The sequence below is a fragment of the Salvelinus fontinalis genome, chromosome 5 (genome assembly GCF_029448725.1).
Source record: "Salvelinus fontinalis isolate EN_2023a chromosome 5, ASM2944872v1, whole genome shotgun sequence".
In the NCBI taxonomy this organism is placed as follows: domain Eukaryota; kingdom Metazoa; phylum Chordata; class Actinopteri; order Salmoniformes; family Salmonidae; genus Salvelinus; species Salvelinus fontinalis.
Genome location: NC_074669.1, coordinates 33370373 through 33391647, shown reverse-complemented (window position 1 = coordinate 33391647; position 21275 = coordinate 33370373). Strand labels below are relative to the sequence as shown.

Below are 21275 nucleotides of genomic sequence, written 5' to 3'. Positions count from 1 at the left end.
TCATCCGATCATGATATTTGGTTCTTCCACACCAAAGCGTAGGTGATTATCGAGGCTGGGAGTGTTGGATAGATTTTTTAAGTACTGAGGAACTATTATTCGCAATGGAAGTTAAAAAACAGACTTTGTTGAGTTGTGTGAGGTAAACAAAAAATAACTGAGAAGCTCAGCTTATTTGTTGTGTACGTGGTTAAAAAAAACTGACAGATGGGCACTTTCATACAGTTGAAGTCGGAAGTTTACATACACCTTAGCCAAATACATTTAAACTCAGTTTTTCCACAATTCCTGATATTTACTCCTAGTAAAAATGCCCTGTCTTAGGTCAGTTAGGATCACCACTTTATTTTAAGAATGTGAAATGTCAGAACAATAGTAGAGAGAATGATTTATTTCAGCTTTTATTTCTTTCATCACATTCCCAGTGGGTCAGAAGTTTACATACACTCAATTAGTATTTGGTAGCATTGCCTTTAAATTGTTTAACTTGGGTCAAACGTTTTGGGTAGCCTTCCACAAGCTCAAAAAGGTTATTGGACACTATAAAGTTAATGGAGAATAAGAGCACCTCCTCTCAGCTGCCCACTGCACTGAGGCTAGGAAACACTGTCACCACCGATAAGTCCAATATAATTGAGAATTTTAAGAAGCATTTTTCCACGACTGGCCCTGCTTTCCACCTGGCTAACCCTACCCCGGTCAACTGCCCGGCACCCCCCACAGCAACTCGCCCAAGCTTCCCTCATTTCTCCTTCACCCAAATCCAGATAGCTGATGTTCTGAAAGAGCTGCAAAATCTGGACCCCTACAAATCAGCCAGGCTATAAAATCTGGACCCTCTCTTTCTAAAATTATCTGCCGAAATTGCTGCAACCCCTATTACTAGCCTGTTCAACCTCTCTTTCGTATTATCTGAGATTCCCAAAGATTGGAAAGCTGCCGCGATCATGCCCTTCTTCAAAGGGGAGACACTCTAGACCCAAACTGCTACAGACCTATATCTATCCCACCCTGCCTTTCTAAGGTCTTCGAAAGCCAAGTTAACAAACAGATTACCGACCATTTCAAATCTCACCGTACCTTCTCCACTATGCAATCTAGTTTCAGAGCTGGTCATGGGTGCACCTCAGCCACGCTCAAGGTCCTAAACAATATCATAACCGCCATCGATAAGAGACATTACTGTGCAGCCTTATTCCTCGACCTGGCCAAGGCTTTCAACTCTGTCAATCACAATATTCTTATCGGCAGACCAAACAGCCCTGGTTTCTCAAAGGACTGCCAACTACTTCTCTGATAGAGTTCAGTGTGTCAAATCGGGAGGCCTGTTGTCTGGACCTCTGGCAGTCTCTATGGATGTGCCACAGGGTTCAATTCTCGGGCCGACTCTCTTCTCTGTATACATCAATGATGTCGCTCTTGCTGCTGGTGATTCTCTGATCCACCTCTATGCAGACGACACCATTCTGTATACTCCTGGCCCTTCTTTGGAAACTGTGTAAACTAACCTCCAGACGAGCTTCAGTGCCATACCACTCTCCTTCTGTGGCCTCCAACTGCTCTTCAATGCAAGTAAAACTAAATGCATGCTCTTCAACCGATCGCTGCCCGCACCTGCCGCCCTTCCAGCATCACTACTCTGGACGGTTCTGACTTAGAATATGTGGACAACTACAAATACCTAGGTGTCTGGTAAGACTTTAAACTCTCCTTCCAGACTCACACGAAGCATCTCCAATCCAAAATTAAATCTAGAATCAGCCTCCTATTTCGCAACAAAGCATCCTTCACTCATGCTGCCAAACATACCCTCGTAAAACTGACCATCCTACCGATCCTCGATTTTGGCGATGTCATTTACAAAATATCATCCAACACTCTACTCAGCAAATTGGATGCAGTCTAACACAGTGCCATCCGTTTTGTCACCAAGCCCCGTATACTACCCACCATTGCGACCTGTACACTCTCGTTGGCTGGCCCTCGCTTTATGCTCATCGCCAAACCCACTGGCTCCAGGTTATCTACAAGTCTCTGCTAGGTAAAGCCCTGCGTTATCTCAGCTCAATGGTCACCATAGCAGCACCTACCCATAGCACGCTCTCCAGCAGGTATATCACACTGGTCACCCCTAAAGCCAATTTCTCCTTTGGCCGCCTTTCCTTCCAGTTCTCTGCTGCCAACGACTGGAACGGACTGCGAAAATCACTGAAGCTGGAGACACATATCTCCCTCACTAGCTTTAAGCACCAGCTATCAGAGCAGCTCTCAGATCACTGCACCTGTACATAGCTCATCTGTAATTTAGCCCATCCAACCTCATCCCCATACTGTATTTATTTATTCATCTTGCTCCTTTGCACCCAGTATCTCTACTTGCACATTTATCTTCTGCACATCAATCACTTCAGTGTTTAATTTGTATTTTGTAATTACTTTGCCACCATGGCCTATTTATTGCCTTTACCTCCCTTATCTTACCTCATTTGCACACACTGTATACATCTTTTTTTCTACTGTTTCTACTTTTCATACTGTATTATTGACTGTATGTTTGCTAATTCCATGTGTAACTCTGTGTTGTTGTATTTGTCAAGCTGTTTTGCTTTATTCTTGGCCAGGTCGCAGTTGTAAATGAGAACTTGTTCTCAACTAGCCTACCTGGTTAAATAAAAGTTATTTATTTGTATTTTTTAATAAATAATTGTATTGTGTTTTGGAGAAAATTGGGGTCATGTTAGCAGTAACTGCATAAAGTTACTGTGAAACCAAGGTAAATAAAAGCAATTTTTCTTAGTTCCACTCTATGAGCAGTTACTACCTTTATGCTTGGTAGGGCAGTATTGCTAGTAGCACTACCCAAATTGCTGGCTTCCTAAATACAGTGGGGAGAAATCACATTGTATGATTTTTAAGTAATTCATTTGAATTTTATTGCATGACATAAGTATTTGATACATCAGATAAGCAGAACTTAACATTTGGTACAGAAACCTTTGTTTGCCAACTCCTCCATACAGACCTTCTCCAGATCCTTCAGGTTTCGGGGCTGTCGCTGGGCAATACGGACTTTCAGAAAAAGATTTTCTATTAGATTCAGGTCTGGAGACTGGCTAGGCCACTCCAGGACCTTGAGATGCTTCTTACGGAGCCACTCCTTAGTTGCCCTGGCTGTGTGTTTCGGGTCGTTGTCATGCTGGAAGACCCAGCCATGACCCATCTTCAATGCTCTTACTGAGGGATGGAAGTTGTTGGCCAAGATCTCGCGATACATGGCCCCATTCATCCTCCCCTCAATAAGGTGCAGTCGTCCTGTCCCCTTTGCAGAAAATCATCCCCAAAGAATGATGTTTCCACCTCCATGCTTCACGGTTGGGATGGTGTTCTTGGGGGTTGTACTCATCCTTCTTCTTCCTCCAAACACAGCGAGTGGAGTTTAGACCAAAAAGCTCTATTTTTGTCTCATCAGACCACATGACCTTCTCCCATTCCTCCTCTGGATCATCCAGATGATCATTGGCAAACTTCAGACGGGCCTGGACATGCGCTGGCTTGAGCAGGGGGACCTTGCGTGCGCTGCAGGATTTTAATCCATGACGGCGTAGTGTGTCACTAATGGTTTTCTTTGAGACTGTGGTCCCAGCTCTCTTCAGGTCATTGACCAGGTCATGCCGTGTAGTTCTGGGCTGATCCCTCACCTTCCTCATGATCATTGATGCCCCACGAGGTGAGATCTTGCATGGAGCCCCAGACCGAGGGTGATTGACCATCATCTTGAACTTCTTCCATTTTCTAATAATTGCGCCAACAGTTGTTGCCTTCTCACCAAGCTGCTTGCCTATTGTCCTGTAGCCCATCCCAGCCTTGTGCAGGTCTACAATTTAGCCCTGATGTCCTTACACAGCTCTCTGGTCTTGGCCATTGTGGAGAGGTTGGTGTCTGTTTGATTGAGTGTGTGGACAGGTGTCTTTTATACAGGTAACGAGTTCAAACAGGTGCAGTTAATAAAGGTAATGAGTGGAGAATAGGAGGGCTTCTTAAAGAAAAACTAACAGGTCTGTGAGAGCCGGAATTCTTACTGGTTGGTAGGTGATCAAATACTTATGTCATGCAATAAAATGCAAATTAATTACTTAAAAATTATACAATGTGATTTTCTGGATTTTTGTTTTAGATTCCGTCTCTCACAGTTGAAGTGTACCTATGATAAAAAATGACAGACCTCTACATGCTTTGTAAGTAGGAAAACCTGCAAAATCGGCAGTGTATCAAATACTTGTTCTCCCCACTGTAGGTATAGGCCTACACACCCTTGATTAAGTGATAATGCCCGAAAAGCTGGTGTTTGGAGCATATATTGCATGGGTGATGATAGGGCCGAGACAAAGTTGAGGGCCAGAAAACTGTGCCAATATATCCTCAAAACACTGGCTTCGAGGGAATTATCACTTTTATACAACGGGTTATCAACATATTCAAATAATTGTTGACATATTTTAATTAAAAACATTATTTTATGAATTCATTCATACTATTTAATCCTTCCACTAGATATAGTCCTGACACAAATCTAGGGTTGCTACCCAAGCCGGCTGGTCGTTCGTCCTATCGGTTCAGTTGCCGGAGACGTGACCCAGTCGTTAAGTCTTTTTGTTCTAAATCTATGGATATTCAAAAAGAACAGTCGTTCATTCTAAATGTTCCATTACCATGATGGCTGTGAATGTTCTTATCACTTGCTTGCCTGTCTTAACTTCTCTAGGATAGGGGGCAGCATTTTCACGTTTGGATGAAAAGCATGCGCAGAGTAAACTGCCTCCTACTCAGTCCCAGATGCTAATATATGCATATTATTATTAGTATTGGATAGAAAACACTCTGACATTTCTAAAACTGTTTGAATCATGTCTGTGACTATAACAGAACTTATTTGGCAGGCAAAACCCCGAGGACAAACCATTCAGAAATTTTTATTTTGAGGTCACTCTCTTTTCAATGAATTTCATTGGGAATCCAGATTTCTAAGGGACCTTCCTGCAGTTCCTATCGCTTCCACTGGATGTCAACAGTCTTTAGAAACTGGTTGAGGTTTTTCCTTTGAGCAATGAAGAAGTAGCCATGTTTAGAATGAGGCTCCAGTGAAATGTACTGTTTGTTAGGCGCGTGACCAGAAAGCATGCTACACATTGTTTTCCTCCGGTATTGAACACAGATCATCCCGTCTTCAATTTTATCGATTATTTACGTAAAAAAATACCTAAAGTTGTATTACAAAAGTAGTTTGAAATGTTGGGACAACGCTTACAGGTAACTTTTGAGATATTTTGTAGTCACGTTGTGCAGTTGGTACCAGTGTTTTCCGGATCAAACGCGCCAAATAAATGGACATTTTGGATATATATCGACGGAATTAATTGAACAAAAGGACCATTTGTGATGTTTATGGGACATATTGGAGTGCCAACAGAAGAAGCTCGTCAAAGGTAAGGCATGAATTATATCTTTATTTCTGCGTTTTGTGTCGCGCCGAGAGGGTTGAAATATGATGGTCTGTGATTGTTAGCTGTGGTGCTATCCTCAGAAAATAGCATTGTTTGCTTTCGCCGTAAAGCATTTTGAAATCTGACACGTTGGCTGGATTCACAACAAGTGTAGCTTTAATTTGGTATATTGAATATGTGATTTCATGAAAGTTTACATTCTATAGTAATTTATTTGATTTTTGGCGCTCTGCATTTTTACTGGATGTTCGCCAGGTTGGACGCTACCGTCCCACATATCCCAGAGAGATTAAGGATCGGTGTCCCGCTAACCGGACAACTTCCGGTGTCACATTCCTGACCTGTTTTCTGTTATTTTGGTATGTGTTTAGTTGGTCAGGACGTGAGTTGGGGTGGGCATTCTATGTTTGTGTATCTATGTTAAGTGTCAGTGTTAATTGACCTTGTATGGCTCTCAATTAGAGGCAGGTGGTTTACGTTTTCTTCTGATTGAGAACCATATATAGGTAGGTTGTTTCACATGGTTTGTTGTGGGTGGTTGTCTTCCGTGTCTGTGTATGTTGCACCACACGGGACTGTTTCGGTTTGTTCGTTCGTTTATGTAGTCTGTACCTGTTTCATGCGTTCTTCGTGTTTATGTAAGTTCGTTTGTTCAGGTTTGTTGACTTCGTTTGTTATTTTGTAGTTTGTTGAAGTGTTTTCGTGTCTTTGTCTTTTCCTTTAATAAACGTTATTATGGATTAAACATACGCTGCGCTTTGGTCCAATCCCTACTCCTCCTCTTCGGACGAAGAGGAGGAGGACAACCGTTACAGAACCACCCACCTTCCATGGATCAAGCAGCATGAGAGGAACCAGCAGCAGCGGCCAAAGAACCAGGACTCGTGGACTTCGGAGGAAATATTGGACGGAAAGGGACCCTGGGCTCAATCAGGAGAATATCGCCGCCCCAAAGCTGAGCTGGAGGCAGCGAGAGCAGAGAGGCGGCGTTTTGAGGAGCTAGCTCGGAAGCAGGAGAAGGATCTGGGCTACACTACGTGGGAGGAGATCGACAGGTGGGCGATCGACCCAGGGCGAGTGCCGGAGCCCGCCTGGGATTCTCTGGCGCAGTTCGAGGAGGGATACCGGCGAATGGAGTCAGCACGACGACGCGGTAGGAAGCCTGTGAGTAAACCCCAAAAATGTCTTGGGCGGGCGGGGGGGGGGGGCGCTAAAAGGGAGAGTGGCGAAGTCAGGTAGGAGACCTGCGCCCACTCCCTGTACTTACCGTGGAGAGTGAGAGTACGGGCAGACACCGTGTTACGCAGTAGAGCGCATGGTGTCTCCTGTACGTGTGCATAGCCCGGTGTGGGTTATTCCGCCTCCCCGCACTGGCAGGCCTAGATTGAGTATTGAGCCGGATGTCATGAAGCCGGCCCTAGATATTTGGCCACCAGTGCGTCTCCTCGGGCCGGCTTACATGGCACCAGCCTTACGCATGGTGTCCCCGGTTCGCCTACCTAGCCCGGTGCGGGTTATTCCACCTCCCCGCACTGGTCGGGCGACGGGGAGTATACAACCAGGTAAGGTTGGGCAGGCTCAGTGCTCAAGGGAGCCAGTACGCCTGCACGGTCCGGTATTTCCGGCGCCACCTCCCTGCTCCAGCCCAGTACCACCAGTGCCTACACCACGCACCAGGCTTCCAGTGCATCTCCAGAGCCCTGTTCCTCCTCCACGCACTCTCCCTGTGGTGCGTGTCTCCAGCCCAGTGCCTCCAGATCCGGCACCACGCATCAAGCCTCCTGTGCGTCTCCAGAGCCCTGTACGCACTGTTCCTTCTCCCCGTACTCGCCCTGATGTGCGTGCCCTCAGCCCGGAACCACTAGTGCCGGTACCACACCAGGCCTATAGTACGCCTTGAGAGACCAGTGTGCCCTGTTGCTGCTCCCCACACTAGCCTGAAGGTGCGTGTCTTTAGCCCGGTACCTCCAGTTCCGGTACCACGCACCAGGCCTACAGTGCGTCTCAGCCGGCCAGAATCTGCCGTCTGCCCAGCGGCCCCTGAACGGCCCGTCTGCCGAACGGCGCCTGAACTGCCCGTCTGCCAAGCGGTGCCTGAACTGCCCGTCTGCCCAACGGCGCCTGAACTGCCCGTCTGCCCAACGGCGCCTGAACTGCCCGTCTGCCCAACGGCGCCTGAACTGCCCGTCTGCCCAACGCCGTCTGAACTATCCGTCTGCCAAGCGCCGCATGAACTGCCCGTCTGTACTGAGCCTTCAAAGCCGCCCGTCTGTACTGAGCCTGCAAAGCCGCCCGTCTGCCATGAGCCTTCAGAGCCGTCCGCCAGACAAGAGCCGCTAGAGCCTTCCGCCAGACAGGAGCAGCCAAAGCCTTCCGCCAGACAGGATCAGCCAGAGCCTTCCGCCAGACAGGATCAGCCTTCCGCCAGACAGGATCAGCCAGAGCCTTCCGCCAGACAGGATCAGCCAGAGCCTTCCGCCAGACAGGATCAGCCAGAGCCTTCCGCCAGACAGGATCAGCCAGAGCCGTCAGCGAGCCATGACCAGCCAGAGCCGTCATCCAGCCATGACCAGCCAGAGCCGTCATCCAGCCATGACCAGCCAGAGCCGTCATCCAGCCATGACCAGCCAGAGCCGTCATCCAGCCATGACCAGCCAGAGCCGTCATCCAGCCATGACCAGCCAGAGCCGTCATCCAGCCAGGATCCTCCAGAGCCGTCATCCAGCCAGGATCCGCCAGAGCCGTCATCCAGCCAGGATCCGCCAGAGCCGTCATCCAGCCAGGATCCGCCATCCAGTCCGGAGCTGCCGTCCCTCAGTCCGGAGCTGCCGTCCCTCAGTCCGGAGCTGCCGTCCCTCAGTCCGGAGCTGCCGCCCCTTATCCCGGTGATGCTCCTTATCCCGGTGATGCCCCTTAATTTAGGTGGGTTTATTTGGAGGGTGGTCATTGAGAGGGGGATACGGAAGCAGGGAGTGATTATGGTGGGATGGGGACCACGCCCAGAGCCTGAGCCGCCACCGTGGACAGGTGCCCACCCAGACCATCCCCTAGACTTTTGGTGGTGCGTCCGGAGTTCGCACCTTGAGGGGGGGGGTTCTGTCACGTTCCTGACCTGTTTTCTGTTATTTTTGTATGTGTTTAGTTGGTCAGGACGTGAGTTGGGGTGGGCATTCTATGTTTTGTGTATCTATGTTAAGTGTCAGTGTTAATTGACCTTGTATGGCTCTCAATCAGAGGCAGGTGGTTTACGTTTTCCTCTGATTGAGAACCATATATAGGTAGGTTGTTTCACATTGTTTGTTGTGGGTGGTTGTCTTCCGTGTCTGTGTATGTTGCACCACACGGGACTGTTTCGGTTTGTTCGTTCGTTTATGTAGTCTGTACCTGCTTCATGCGTTCTTCATGTTTATGTAAGTTCGTTTGTTCAGGTCTGTTGACTTTGTTTGTTATTTTGTAGTTTGTTGAAGTGTTTTCATGTCTTCGTCTTTTCCTTTAATAAACGTTATTATGGATTCAACATACGCTGCGCTTTGGTCCAATCCCTACTCCTCCTCTTCGGACGAAGAGGAGGAGGACAACCGTTACATCCGGTGAAACTGGAGGGCGCGCAATTCAAATAAATAATCATAAATATTATGGATTTTAAACATGTAGGTACATATAAGTGTCTTATATTGTCTGAAAGCTTATATTCATGTTAATCTAACTGCACTGTCCGATTTACAGTAGCTATTACAGCGAAAACATGCCATGCGATTGTTTGAGGACGGCGCCCCACATCAAAATATTTTTCCACGGGCACAGGTTTCATACATTCACATATAATGATTAAATAATTCACTGACTTTAAAACAAATCTTCCTCTGATTTGTCATCCAAAGGGTCCCAGCTATAACATGTAGTGTAGTTTTGTTAGATAAAATCCATCTTTATATCCCAAAAAGTCTGTTTAGTTGGCGCCATCGATTTGAGTAATCCACTCGTTCAACCTGCAGAGAAAGGAATCCAAAAATGTATCCGTAAACTTTGTTTCAACAAGTCAAAGTACGTTTCTATTTACTCCTCAGACACCCTAAAATGTAATTAAACTATAATATTTCTTTCAGAAAGAAGTATGTTCAATAGGAAATCTATTTTAGCAGTAATTTCTTCATGGTGTGCGCAAACACGAATTTCCAAGACTGTGTCCTTCTACTGAAACTATTATTTATTATAATTTTTTTAAGTTAAAAGCCTGAAGCCTTGATCATAGACTGCTGACACCCTGTGGAAGCCACAGGAATTGCATCCAGAGAGCTAATTTTCAATATGACATTTCTCTTGCATTTCTAAGAGGATGGTCTCTCTCAAAAAAATGTCTGGTTGGTTATTCTTTGGATTTTCTCCTACCATATCTATTGTGTAATATTCTCCTACATTATTTTAACATTTCTAAACACTTCAACGTGTTTTCTTTCCAATGGTACTAACTTCAACAAACATTTCTCAATGGCTGGCCATGCCTTCCACCTGGCGACTCCAACCTTGGCCAACAGCCCCGCCCCCCCCGCTGCTACTCGCCCAAGCCTCCCCAGCTTCTCCTTTACCCATATCCAGATAGCAGATGTTCTGAAAGAGCTGGAAAACCTGGACCCATACAAATCAGCTGGGCTTGACAATCTGGGCCCCCTATTTCTGAAACTGTCCGCTGCCATTGTCGCATCCCCTATTACCAGCCTGTTCAACCTCTCCTTCGTATCATCTGAGATCCCCAAGGATTGGAAAGCTGCCGCTGTCATCCCCCTCTTCAAAGGGGGAGACACCCTGGACCCAAACTGTTACAGACCTATATCCATCCTGCCCTGCCTAGCTAAGGTCTTCGAAAGCCAAGTCAACAAACAGATCACTGACCATCTCGAATCCCACCGTACCTTCTCCGCTGTGCAATCCGGTTTCCGAGCCGGTCACGGGTGCACCTCAGCCACGCTCAAGGTACTAAACGATATCATAACCGCCATCGATAAAAGACATTACTGTGCAGCCGTCTTCATCGACCTGGCCAAGGCTTTCGACTCTGTCAATCACCATATTCTTATCGGCAGACTCAATAGCCTCGGTTTTTCTAATGACTGCCTTGCCTGGTTCACCAACTACTTTGCAGACAGAGTTCAGTGTGTCAAATCGGAGGGCATGTTGTCCGGTCCTCTGGCAGTCTCTATGGGGGTACCACAGGGTTCAATTCTCGGGCCGACTCTTTTCTCTGTATACATCAATGATGTTGCTCTTGCTGCGGGCGATTCCCTGATCCACCTCTACGCAGACGGCACCATTCTGTATACTTCCGGCCCTTCCCTGGACACTGTGCTCTCTAACCTCCAAACGAGCTTCAATGCCATACAACACTCCTTCCGTGGCCTCCAACTGCTCTTAAACGCTAGTAAAACCAAATGCATGCTTTTCAACCGTTCGCTGCCTGCACCCGCACGCCCGACTAGCATCACCACCCTGGACGGTTCCGACCTAGAATATGTGGACATCTATAAGTACCTAGGTGTTTGGCTAGACTGCAAACTCTCCTTCCAGACTCATATCAAACATCTCCAATCCAAAATCAAATCTAGAGTCGGCTTTCTATTCCGGAACAAAGCCTCCTTCACTCACGCCGCCAAACTTACCCTAGTAAAACTGACTATCCTACCGATCCTCGACTTCGGAGATGTCATCTACAAAATAGCTTCCAATACTCTACTCAGCAAACTGGATGCAGTTTATCACAGTGCCATCCGTTTTGTTACTAAAGCACCTTATACGACCCACCACTGCGACCTGTATGCCCTAGTCGGCTGGCCGTCGCTACATGTTCGTCGTCAGACCCACTGGCTCCAGGTCATCTACAAGGCTATGCTAGGCAAAGTGCCGCATTATCTCAGTTCACTGGTCACGATGGCTACACCCACCCGTAGCACGCGCTCCAGCAGGTGTATCTCACTGATCATCCCTAAAGCCAAAACCTCATTTGGACGCCTTTCCTTCCTGTTCTCTGCTGCCTGCGACTGGAACGAATTGCAAAAATCTCTGAAGTTGGAGACTTTTATCTCCCTCAACAACTTTAAAAATCTGCTATCCGAGCAGCTAACCGATCGCTGCAGCTGTACATAGTCCATCTGTAAACTACCCACCCAATTTACCTACCTCACCCCCATACTGCTTTTATTTATTTACTTTTCTGCTCTTTTGCACACCAGTATCTCTTCTTGCACATGATCTTCTGATGATTTATCACTCCAGTGTTAATCTGCTAAATTGTAATTATTCGATTTATTGCCTACCTCATGCCTTTTGCACACATTGTATATAGATTCTCTTTTTTCTACCATGTTATTGACTTGTCTATTGTTTACTCCATGTGTAACTCTGTGTTGTTGTCTGTTCACACTGCTATGCTTTATCTTGGCCAGGTCGCAGTTGCAAATGAGAACTTGTTCTCAACTAGCCTACCTGGTTAAATAAAGGTGAAATAAAAAAAAATAATAATAATAATATGCATATCCTGGCTTCAGGGCCTGAGCTACAGACAGTTTACTTTGGGCACGTCATTCAGACAGGAAATGGAGAAAAAAGGGGCCTATTTCTAAGAAGCTCTAGCTTGCCACCTTTGGCTAACAAAGTCACTTCAAACTGTGCAGCCAGAATAACAGCAAAGTTGCCGCATTTGCAGTTGTTTAGGATCTTTTCTAGTGATTTTTTGGGGATACATAACAATGAGCTAATGATGTGCGATTTCGCCTGGCATATAACATTTGCTCTCTCGCTAGGCCACTGTTCAGAAGAGATAGCCAACTACACAGCTAACACAACCACTTCAAACTGAAGCTGATATGACAGCAAACTAGTTGCATTTTCGTGTTTTCTATTGACATTTTTTTTGTATATATCCATAAAAATGATACTGATGCATTATTTCGACTGGCTGAGAAAAGTTGCCAGCCTGACTCTAATCCTGACTCTCAACACATTTTTGTTATTACCATAGGACAGCTGGAGATCGAATTTCACTATTGAAACTATGTTTCAAATCTCGGAGCGACAGCAAGGTTATTACAAATCTCCGCTGTGGAAAACCAAATGCTAGTCTAAAAGAAATGGGAGATAATGTCTAAATGCTTTTTACAGTGTAGATCTAGTATATCAATTACCTGGCTGAGCTGATGAGACAATGGATTGAGGAGTCAGATGGAACAGAGCAAATAAGCATTTGAACGTCATAGACTTGGTGGTAACTTGTGGAATAGACACCGGCTCAAATGCAGTTTTAACCAATCAGCATCCAGGATTAGAGCTGCCCATTGCATAATTTGAAACAATCCAAAGCTATATATATATATAAAAAAGCTAATGATCCTCTGTGGCTAAGTCATGGTGAAGTATTTTTTATTATTTTATTTAGACAGGAGTAATTATATAATTTTGCTGAAATGTCAATTTACTTTAGGGCATCCTAACAGTGCACTGTGCACTTTCCTTTCCTATTTGCTTAGAGGCTGAACCCAGAGATCTGGTATAATGATGAGATGCTCATGTCTCCGCCCTAACAACGGGAGTCTCTGTCCCAAAGATGGGAAGGCAGGCGACAAGCTTAGGTCTGCATATTATTCCCATAGAAAAACATTGGGCTTATAATGGACAGATTTTGGCGAGTGAACCCTCTCGCTTAGCCTCTTCCTCTCTGCTGAAACTACACTGACTACACAAAACATTAAGGACACTCTTTCCATAGTATAGACTGACTAGGTGAATCCAGGTGAAAGCTATGATCGCTTATTGACGTCACTTGCTAAATCCACTTCAAATCAGTGTAGATGAAGGGGAGGAGACAGGTTAAAGAAGGATTTTTAAGCCTTGAGACAATTGAGACATGGATTGTGTATGAGTGCCATTCAGAGGGTGAAGGGGCAAGACAAAATATGTAAGTGCCTTTCAACGGGGTATGGTAGTAGGTGCCAGGCACACCAGTTTGTGTCAAGATATGCACCACTGCTGGGTTTTTCAAGCTCAACAGTTTCCCATGTGTATCAAGAATGGTCCACCACCCAAAGGACATCAAGCCAACTTGACACAACTGTGGGAAGCATTTGGAGACAACATGGGCCAGCATCCCTGTGGGACTTTTTCCACACCTTGTAGAGTCCATGCCTTGATGAATTGAGGCTGTTCTGAGGGCAAAGGGGAGGGGAGGTTTAACTGAGATTGAAATGTAATACCAATAACGAGGCTATACACAGGGGGTACAAGTACCAAGTCAATAGACAGAGGTTAATTCAGGTAATTCAGGTAATATGTACATGTAGGTAGGGGTAAAGTGGCTATGCATAGATAATAAACAGCGAGTAAGAGCAGCGTAAAAAAGGTGGGGTCAATGCAAGGCCTGGGGATAGAAGCTGTTAAGAAGCCTTTTGGACCTACACTTGGCACTGTGTGTGTGTGTCCAGTGCACCAGACCTCTGTGTGTGTGTCGAAGGATGATTAAAAGAGGTTGAGGGTTCTAGGTTGTTAAGCGTGTCATACTTTTTGTGTCTGTGTGTCTAAGTACTCTTGAGTTATCGCTGCCTGTTTTTACACATCTTCTCTGCCTCTTCCTCAGCTCTGCCTCGTAGCCCTGTCCCTGCCAATGGCAGCCTCTACGCCAGAGTGAGGAAGAGGAGTAGTGACAAAGGAGGTGATATGTTTCCCCAGGCAACCAGTGGCCCTATCCCCAGTCACCTCGCCTTGTCAGCCAGTAGGGATTCAGGCCTCTCTATTGCCTCCCAGTGGACAGGGGTTATTACTGCAGTGAACCCCGGGAGAGGGCCCAGTGAGGACGAACGTATCCAGCAAAGGAGTCTTCTATCTGGGATTGGCCTGGAGAAGGCTCAGCCTCCTCTGGAAGACATGACAAAGCTCCCAGTCTCCAGTAATAGAGAGGGGAAGTTGGACGGGGACAAGGAAGGCTTTGGGCAGCCTGTCAATGAGGAGGCCTTGCTCAGCGAGAGGGAGACAGACATCCTGGATGATGACGAGGTTATCCCTGAGGCTAGCCCCATCTTGGACAGGCATAACTCGGCTAGCATTGGTTCATTGTCCTCTGAGAGCCTGCCTGAAGCCCAGCAATTGGTCCAGAGTGGAAGTGGATACTCCACCCCCTCCACCTACACCACCCAATCATGGGTGCAGCAGCAGCAGACGGTCGACGCCCCAGAGGGGGAGGAGCAAACAGACAGGGGGTGGGACAGCCCTGTGGATACACCTCCTCTGATTGGTCCAGACACCCTGTCAGTTCCAGACATGCCCAATACGGGGACCAGCAGAAGAGAGGCGGTGCAGAGACGAGTGGAGGGAGTGGAGGGGGTTGAGAGGTGGCCTGTGCAGATGGACAGCAACAAACATTCCACACATACCACATATGTCACACACACCACACATGTCCAACACAGTACACATGCCACACACACCACACACACCACACACACACCCTTACCCTCGGGGGAACCCTGTGGGGAGGAGGAGCTTGCCTCGTTAGCAACAGACATGGATGAGTCCATCGAGCAGCTCAACCGGTTGATCCTAGACCTGGACCCCACCTTCATACCTGTCCCCACCCGACATCCCGCCCTTCCCCTGTCCCGCTCCGCCTCCCTCCACACCAATGGGATAAGCCAAACGACAAGCCACGCCAACGACAGCCAATCAGGTGAGACCATGTTAACCAGAGCGGGGTTCCATCCTTCTCATTCAAATAACATCATAATAATGAGCTAGCAATGACTTCAAATTGAACATCTGTTTGTCTAATTTGAGATACAGTAGAATCACAATAGAATCAAAAGGAAAGGCTCTGTCCCTCTGTTACAGTTATGATATTTCAATATTCATCTTAAAAATGCATATTATATTATTTTATTCATTTTTTCCCCAAAATTCTTACAGGTAAAATATTCATTCAGTTAAAATGAGAATAAATCAGTCAATCCATCATCAATAAAAAATTCAAAACAATAAACAATTCAAACAATAACCAAATGGTCATCCAATAAAACATTGAAAAAAAATAATAGCAATCAAAAAAGAATCAGAAGAAATAGTCTGTCAGTCAATCTGAATGTCAGTCTGTGTGTTGGGGGAGGGGTGGGGCATGGGCTGGCTATTGCTGCATGGAGGCGACAGTTGTGGTTGTATCCTCTGCCGTCTATGGATGAATTCCCTAGTGGGGAGGCAACCATGAACAGCCATCTGGAGTGTGTATTTCTGTTCTGATGGTAATGTCAGAGTCATGGCTTCTGGGATGACTTGGGTGGTGGTGGGGGCTGTTTCTGGGACGTTTTGGGTGTTGGGTTGGGCGTTGTATGTGGAACGTTCTGGGTATGGGACTGGTTCTGGCTTCTTCATTGTTGTTGTCTGGTGGATGGGGTGGGGGTTAGTGGGGTTGGGTTTTTTGGCTCTTACCCTGCCTGTGGGGAACTGGGGCAGGTTCTGAAGAAGTGGCTGCTGTTTCTGCACAGGTTACAGGGTGCAGTCCAAAGTGGGAAGGCTGTCTTTACAGCTCTTACAGATGATGGCTGTGCAGGCTGTGGCCAGATGGCCCAGTTGGCTACAGTTCATGCACAGTTTGGGCATTTATACACAGTACCAGTCAAAAGATTGGACACTCATTCCAGGGCTTTTCTTAAATTTGTACTATTTTCTACATTGCATAATAATTGTGAAGACATCGAAACTATGAAATAACACATATGGAATCATGAAGTTTGAAACAAATCAAAATATATTTTATATTTGTGATTCTTCAAAGTAGCCACACTTTGCCTTGATGACAGCTTTGCATACACTTGGCATTCTCTCAACCAGCTTCATCAGGTAGTCACCTGGAATGCATTTCAATTAACAGGTGTGCCTTGTTAAAAGTTAATTTGTGGAATTTCTTTCCTTCTTAATCCATTTGAGTTGTGCTGTGACAAGGTAGGGGTGGTTTACAGAAGATATACATATTTGGTAAAAGACCAAGTCCATATTATGACAAGAACAGCTCAAATAAGATAAGAGAATTTCAAGAACTTTTATTGTTTCTTCAAGTGCAGTCGCAAAAATCGTCTCTCATGAGGACTGTCACAGGAAAGAAGACCCAGAGTTACCTCTCCCGCAGAGGATAAGTTCATTAGAGTTACCAGCCTCAAAAATTGCATCCCAAATAAATGCATCACAGAGTTCAAGTAACAAGCATTTCTCAACATCAATTGTTGAGAGCAGACTATGTGAATCAAATTCTAATCAAATCAAATTTTATTTGTCACGTGACAAATACAACAGGTGTAGGTAGACCTTACCGTAAAATGTTTACTTAAAACCCTTAACTAACAATGCAGTTCAAGAAATAGTTAAGAAAATATTTACAAAATAAATAAAATCAAAAAGTAACACAGGAAAAATACATAACAATAACGAGGCTACTGTATATACAGGAGCTACCAGTCCAAAGTCAATGTGCCGGGGTACAGGTTAGTTGAGGTAATTTGTAAAGTGACTATGCATGGATAATAAACAGCGAGTAGCAGCAGTGTAATAACAAAGGGGATGTCAATGTAAATAATCCGGATCGATACATTTTTCAGCAGTCTTATGGCTTGGGGGCAGAAGCTATTAAGGGGCCTTCTGGTCCTGGACTGGGCGTTCTGGTACAGCTTGCCATGTGGTAGCAGATAGAACAGTCTATGACTTGGGTGACTGGATGTAGTCTTTGACCTATTTTTGGGCCTTCCTCTGACCCCTCCTTGTATATAGGTCCTGGACGTCAGGAAGCTTGGTTCCAGTGATGGACTGGGCCGTACGCACTACCCTCTGTAGCGCCTTACGGTCAGATGCCAAGCAGTTGCCATACCAGGCTGTGATGCATCCAGGCAGGATGCTCTTAATGGTGCAGCTGTAGAACTTTTTGAGGATCTCGGGACCCATGCCAAATCTTTCAGTCTCTTGAGGGGGAAAAGGTTTTGTTGTGCACTCTTCATGACTGTCTTGGTGTGTTTAGACCATGATAGTTCATTGGTGATGTGGACACCAAGGAACTTGAAACCCTCAAACCACTCCACTTTAGCCCTGTCGATGTTAATTGGGGCCTGTTTGACCCGCCTTTTCCTATAGTGCACAATCAGCTCCTTTGTCTTGGTCACATTGAGGGAGATGTTGTTGTCCTGGCACCACACTGCCAGGTTTCTGACCTCTTCCCTATAGTCTCGTCATTGTCGGTGATCAGGCCTACCACTGTTTAAAAGTCTTGCTCACATCGGCTATGGAGAGCGTAAGCACACAGTCGTCCAGAACATCTGGTGCTCTCGTGCATGCTTCAGTGTTGCTTATCTCGAAGCGAGGATAAAAGGCATTTAGGTCATCTGGTAGGCCTTCATGGTCCAATTGCTGAAAATAAACCACCACTAAAGGACACCAATAATAAGAAGAGACTTGCTTGGGCCAAGAAACACGAGCAATGGACATTAGATCAGTGGAGATCTGTCCTTTGGTCTGATGAGTCCAAATTTGAGGTTTTTGATTCCAACCACCGTCTTTCTGAGACGCAGAGTAGGTGAACGGATGATCTCCGCATGTGTGGTTCCCACTGTGAAGCATGGAGGAGGAGGTGTGATGGTGTGAGGGTGCTTTGCTGGTGACACTGTCTGTGATTTATTTAGTATTCAAGGCGCACTTAATCAGCATGGCTACCTCAGCATTCTACAACGACACTCCATCCCAGCTTGTTTGCGCTTAGTGGGACTATCATTTGTTTTTCAACAGGACAATGACCCAACACACCTCCAGGCTGTGTAAAATCTTTTTGACCAAGGAGTTAGACGGAGTGCTTTATTAGACAACCTGGCCTCTTCAATCACCAGACCTCAACCCAATTGAGATGGTTTGTGGGATGAGTTAGACCGTAGAATGAAGGAAAAGCAGCCAACAAGTGCTAAGCATATGTGGGAACTCCTTCAAGACTGTTGTAAAATCATGAAGCTGGTTGAGAGAATGCCAAGAATGTGCAAAGCTGTCATCAAGTCAAAGGGTGGCTATCTTCTGTATACCACCCCTACCTTGTCACGACTGATTGGCTCAAACTGAATTAAAGGAAAGAGATTCCACAAATGTACTTTTAAGGCACACCTGTTAATTGAAATGCATTCTAGGTGACTCCCTCATGAAGCTGGTTAAGAGAATGCCATGAGTGTGCAAAGCTGTCATCAAGGCAAAGGGTGGCTAATTTGAAGAATCTCAAATATAAAATATATTTTGATTTGTTTAAAACTTTATTGGTTACTACATGATTCCGTATGTGTTATTTCATTGTTTTGATGTCTTCACTATTATTCTTCAATGTATACAAAAGTACAAATTAATTAATAAAAACCCTGGAATGAGTAGGTGTGTCCAAACTTTTGACTGGTATTGTATATGGCACATCTGTCAATTTTTTGGTCCTTAAATGAAACCTTACTAAAAGAACTTCCTTACTTTTCCCCTTTTCCACTTGCCTCTTCCAATTTTATGTTAATCTTGCAATTAGTTGGTTGTAATTTTGGGAGCAGTCATTTCCATATATTTTTAATTGGCTGCATGTGTGACATAACTCCACCAGTCCTATTTATGATATAATTTACAAAGATTATACCTTTTTTTAAACAAAATGCTTACTTATGGGCCCTTCCCATCAATAAAGAGAGAAATAGAAAACATTTTTACATAAATGCGCTATATAGTTATTAAAATTGAGTCATATCTGTATCGCCCTTAGACTACACCACTGCTGTTGACCTTACCTCAAAGTGTTAATTCAAGTTGGATGTCTAATCTTTGGATGCCGATAATAGTCACACCGTTGGAAGACATAGCTTGGACTGTTGCCTACAAAAACCTATTCCTGCTCGTTTCCCACGATCCAGCCAACGCATTTGGTGTGTCATCGTGGTGGTCTCTGACTTGTGTTCAGACTCGCTCAGGCGGAAAACAAACTTAAACTTGCAACTGTTTTCAATGCTGATTTGAATGTCATTTAGAAAACAGAATTGTGTCCCCAAATTTTTTTCTCAAACATCCTTTTTTAATTTATTAGAAATCCCAGAAGTGTTCATCTAGTTTTTCAATAGTATCTGTAATCAAATTACTATGTTTTTGCTGGTAACGTAACGGATTACACTTTCAGTTTTATGTAACAGATTACATGTAATCCGATACTCCCCAACCCTGACAGTACAGCTCTTCAGTTACAGTACATATTTACATTGGAATCCCTCAGAAACATACTATACAACAGTCCTCTGACTGTCTGTCTGTCTGGCATGAGAACTCAGTGACATGATGCCAGAGGCCAGGCTAAAGAAAATAAAGCTATGCCAGCTTTCAGCTGTTTAGACAGAGAGCTGAACCGCAGGTAGTTGAGTTAATCATAGTTTGGTTTGGTTTGGGTATGTTCTCCTAGCAGAGTTCACTACTTCCAACACAGACATGCTTTATTCGCCTTTGTCCGCTATGTTTGCTGAGTGGGTGTAAAAGTTTGACTTGAACCGGTAATTGGAACTTTTATATAAGCACTGTAAAATCAGCTTCTCATAGGTACAGTACAGTAACTGACTTAAACTAATCTTTTGAAGTGACTGGAAGAAATGTCTTCACAGCTAGGATTATATGTAGCAGTGCCTAAGAAAACATAGATGTATTCGTTGCAGTTGGAACTGTACTGTATGTATCAGGACAAGGGGACAATGTGACAAACAAACTGGTGTAATGACAATTAACTAGATGTGAACTTAGTGTGTGTGTGTGTGTGTGTGTGTGTGTGTGTGTGTGTGTGTGTGTGTGTGTGTGTGTGTGTGTGTGTGTGTGTGTGTGTGTGTGTGTGTGTGTGTGTGTGTGTCTCTCGCTCTCCTGCCTTAGGTACCTGAATTTTGCAACCCTACTTTGCAGGCCTTTTTCTGGCCACTGTATTAGGGTAAAGCTAGGCATCAAAATAAGACCTTATGAGACATGTAATGTATTGTCATAAATAGTTTGTCGTTTGATTTTTCCCAAAATCTTTACAGGTAAAAGGTCAAATAAGTTCAAATTCAGTCATCAGTAATTTAAAATTCTAAACAATAAATCATTCAAACAATAAACAATCAATTCAAATTAGGCAAACCAAATGGTCATCCAATTAGGCAAACCAAATGGTCATCCAATCAAACTAAAGCAATCAATCAAACACAAAAGAACCAGGAGAATCAGGAGAATCAGGAGAATCAGTCCATCAGTCAATCAGCACATCAGTCACTCAGTCCACAATGTTTCTTTGTGTTGGGGGAGGGGAAGGGGTGGAGTCTGAGCTGGCAGTTGCTGGATGAAGGGGACAGTTGTGGTTGGTCGGTGCTCTTTCCAGGGTTGGTGCTGGTGTTGGGGCTGGGACTGGGTTAATAAATGTGTGAAAAAGGAAATTGGTTGCAAAAGCCAGAGCCAATTTGTGTCTGCGGGCAGGAGTTGTGACAGAGAGAGAGTTTTACATTTTGTATAGAGATGAGATATACATTTATAAAATAAATTCCAAATATAGTTTACATATTTATTGTCCTATCATGATAGAACGATCCCCAACCCTATATCCTAGACACCCACACACTAAGAAGGAGTCCTTATCCTGTTTTATAGGCCTACTGCAAGTAGCCTATATGCAGCCAAGACAGAAAGATTAACACGGTCAGAGACCCACTAAAGCAGCACCGCCCACTCAAGTGTCTGAGCCTGCCTGGC

The 21275-nt window shown here is 45.0% G+C and overlaps 1 protein-coding gene across 1 annotated transcript in view; it reads left to right on the top strand.

The window, feature by feature from the left end:
• The window catches only part of LOC129856074 (tensin-3-like), a 104576-nt gene that overhangs the window by 35126 nt on the left and 48175 nt on the right, over positions 1 to 21275 (top strand). Inside the window, exon 2 of the mRNA XM_055924199.1 lies at positions 14068 to 15207. Coding sequence (XP_055780174.1) covers positions 14068 to 15207 — 1140 coding nt within the window. The remainder of the gene's footprint in view (positions 1 to 14067; positions 15208 to 21275) is intronic.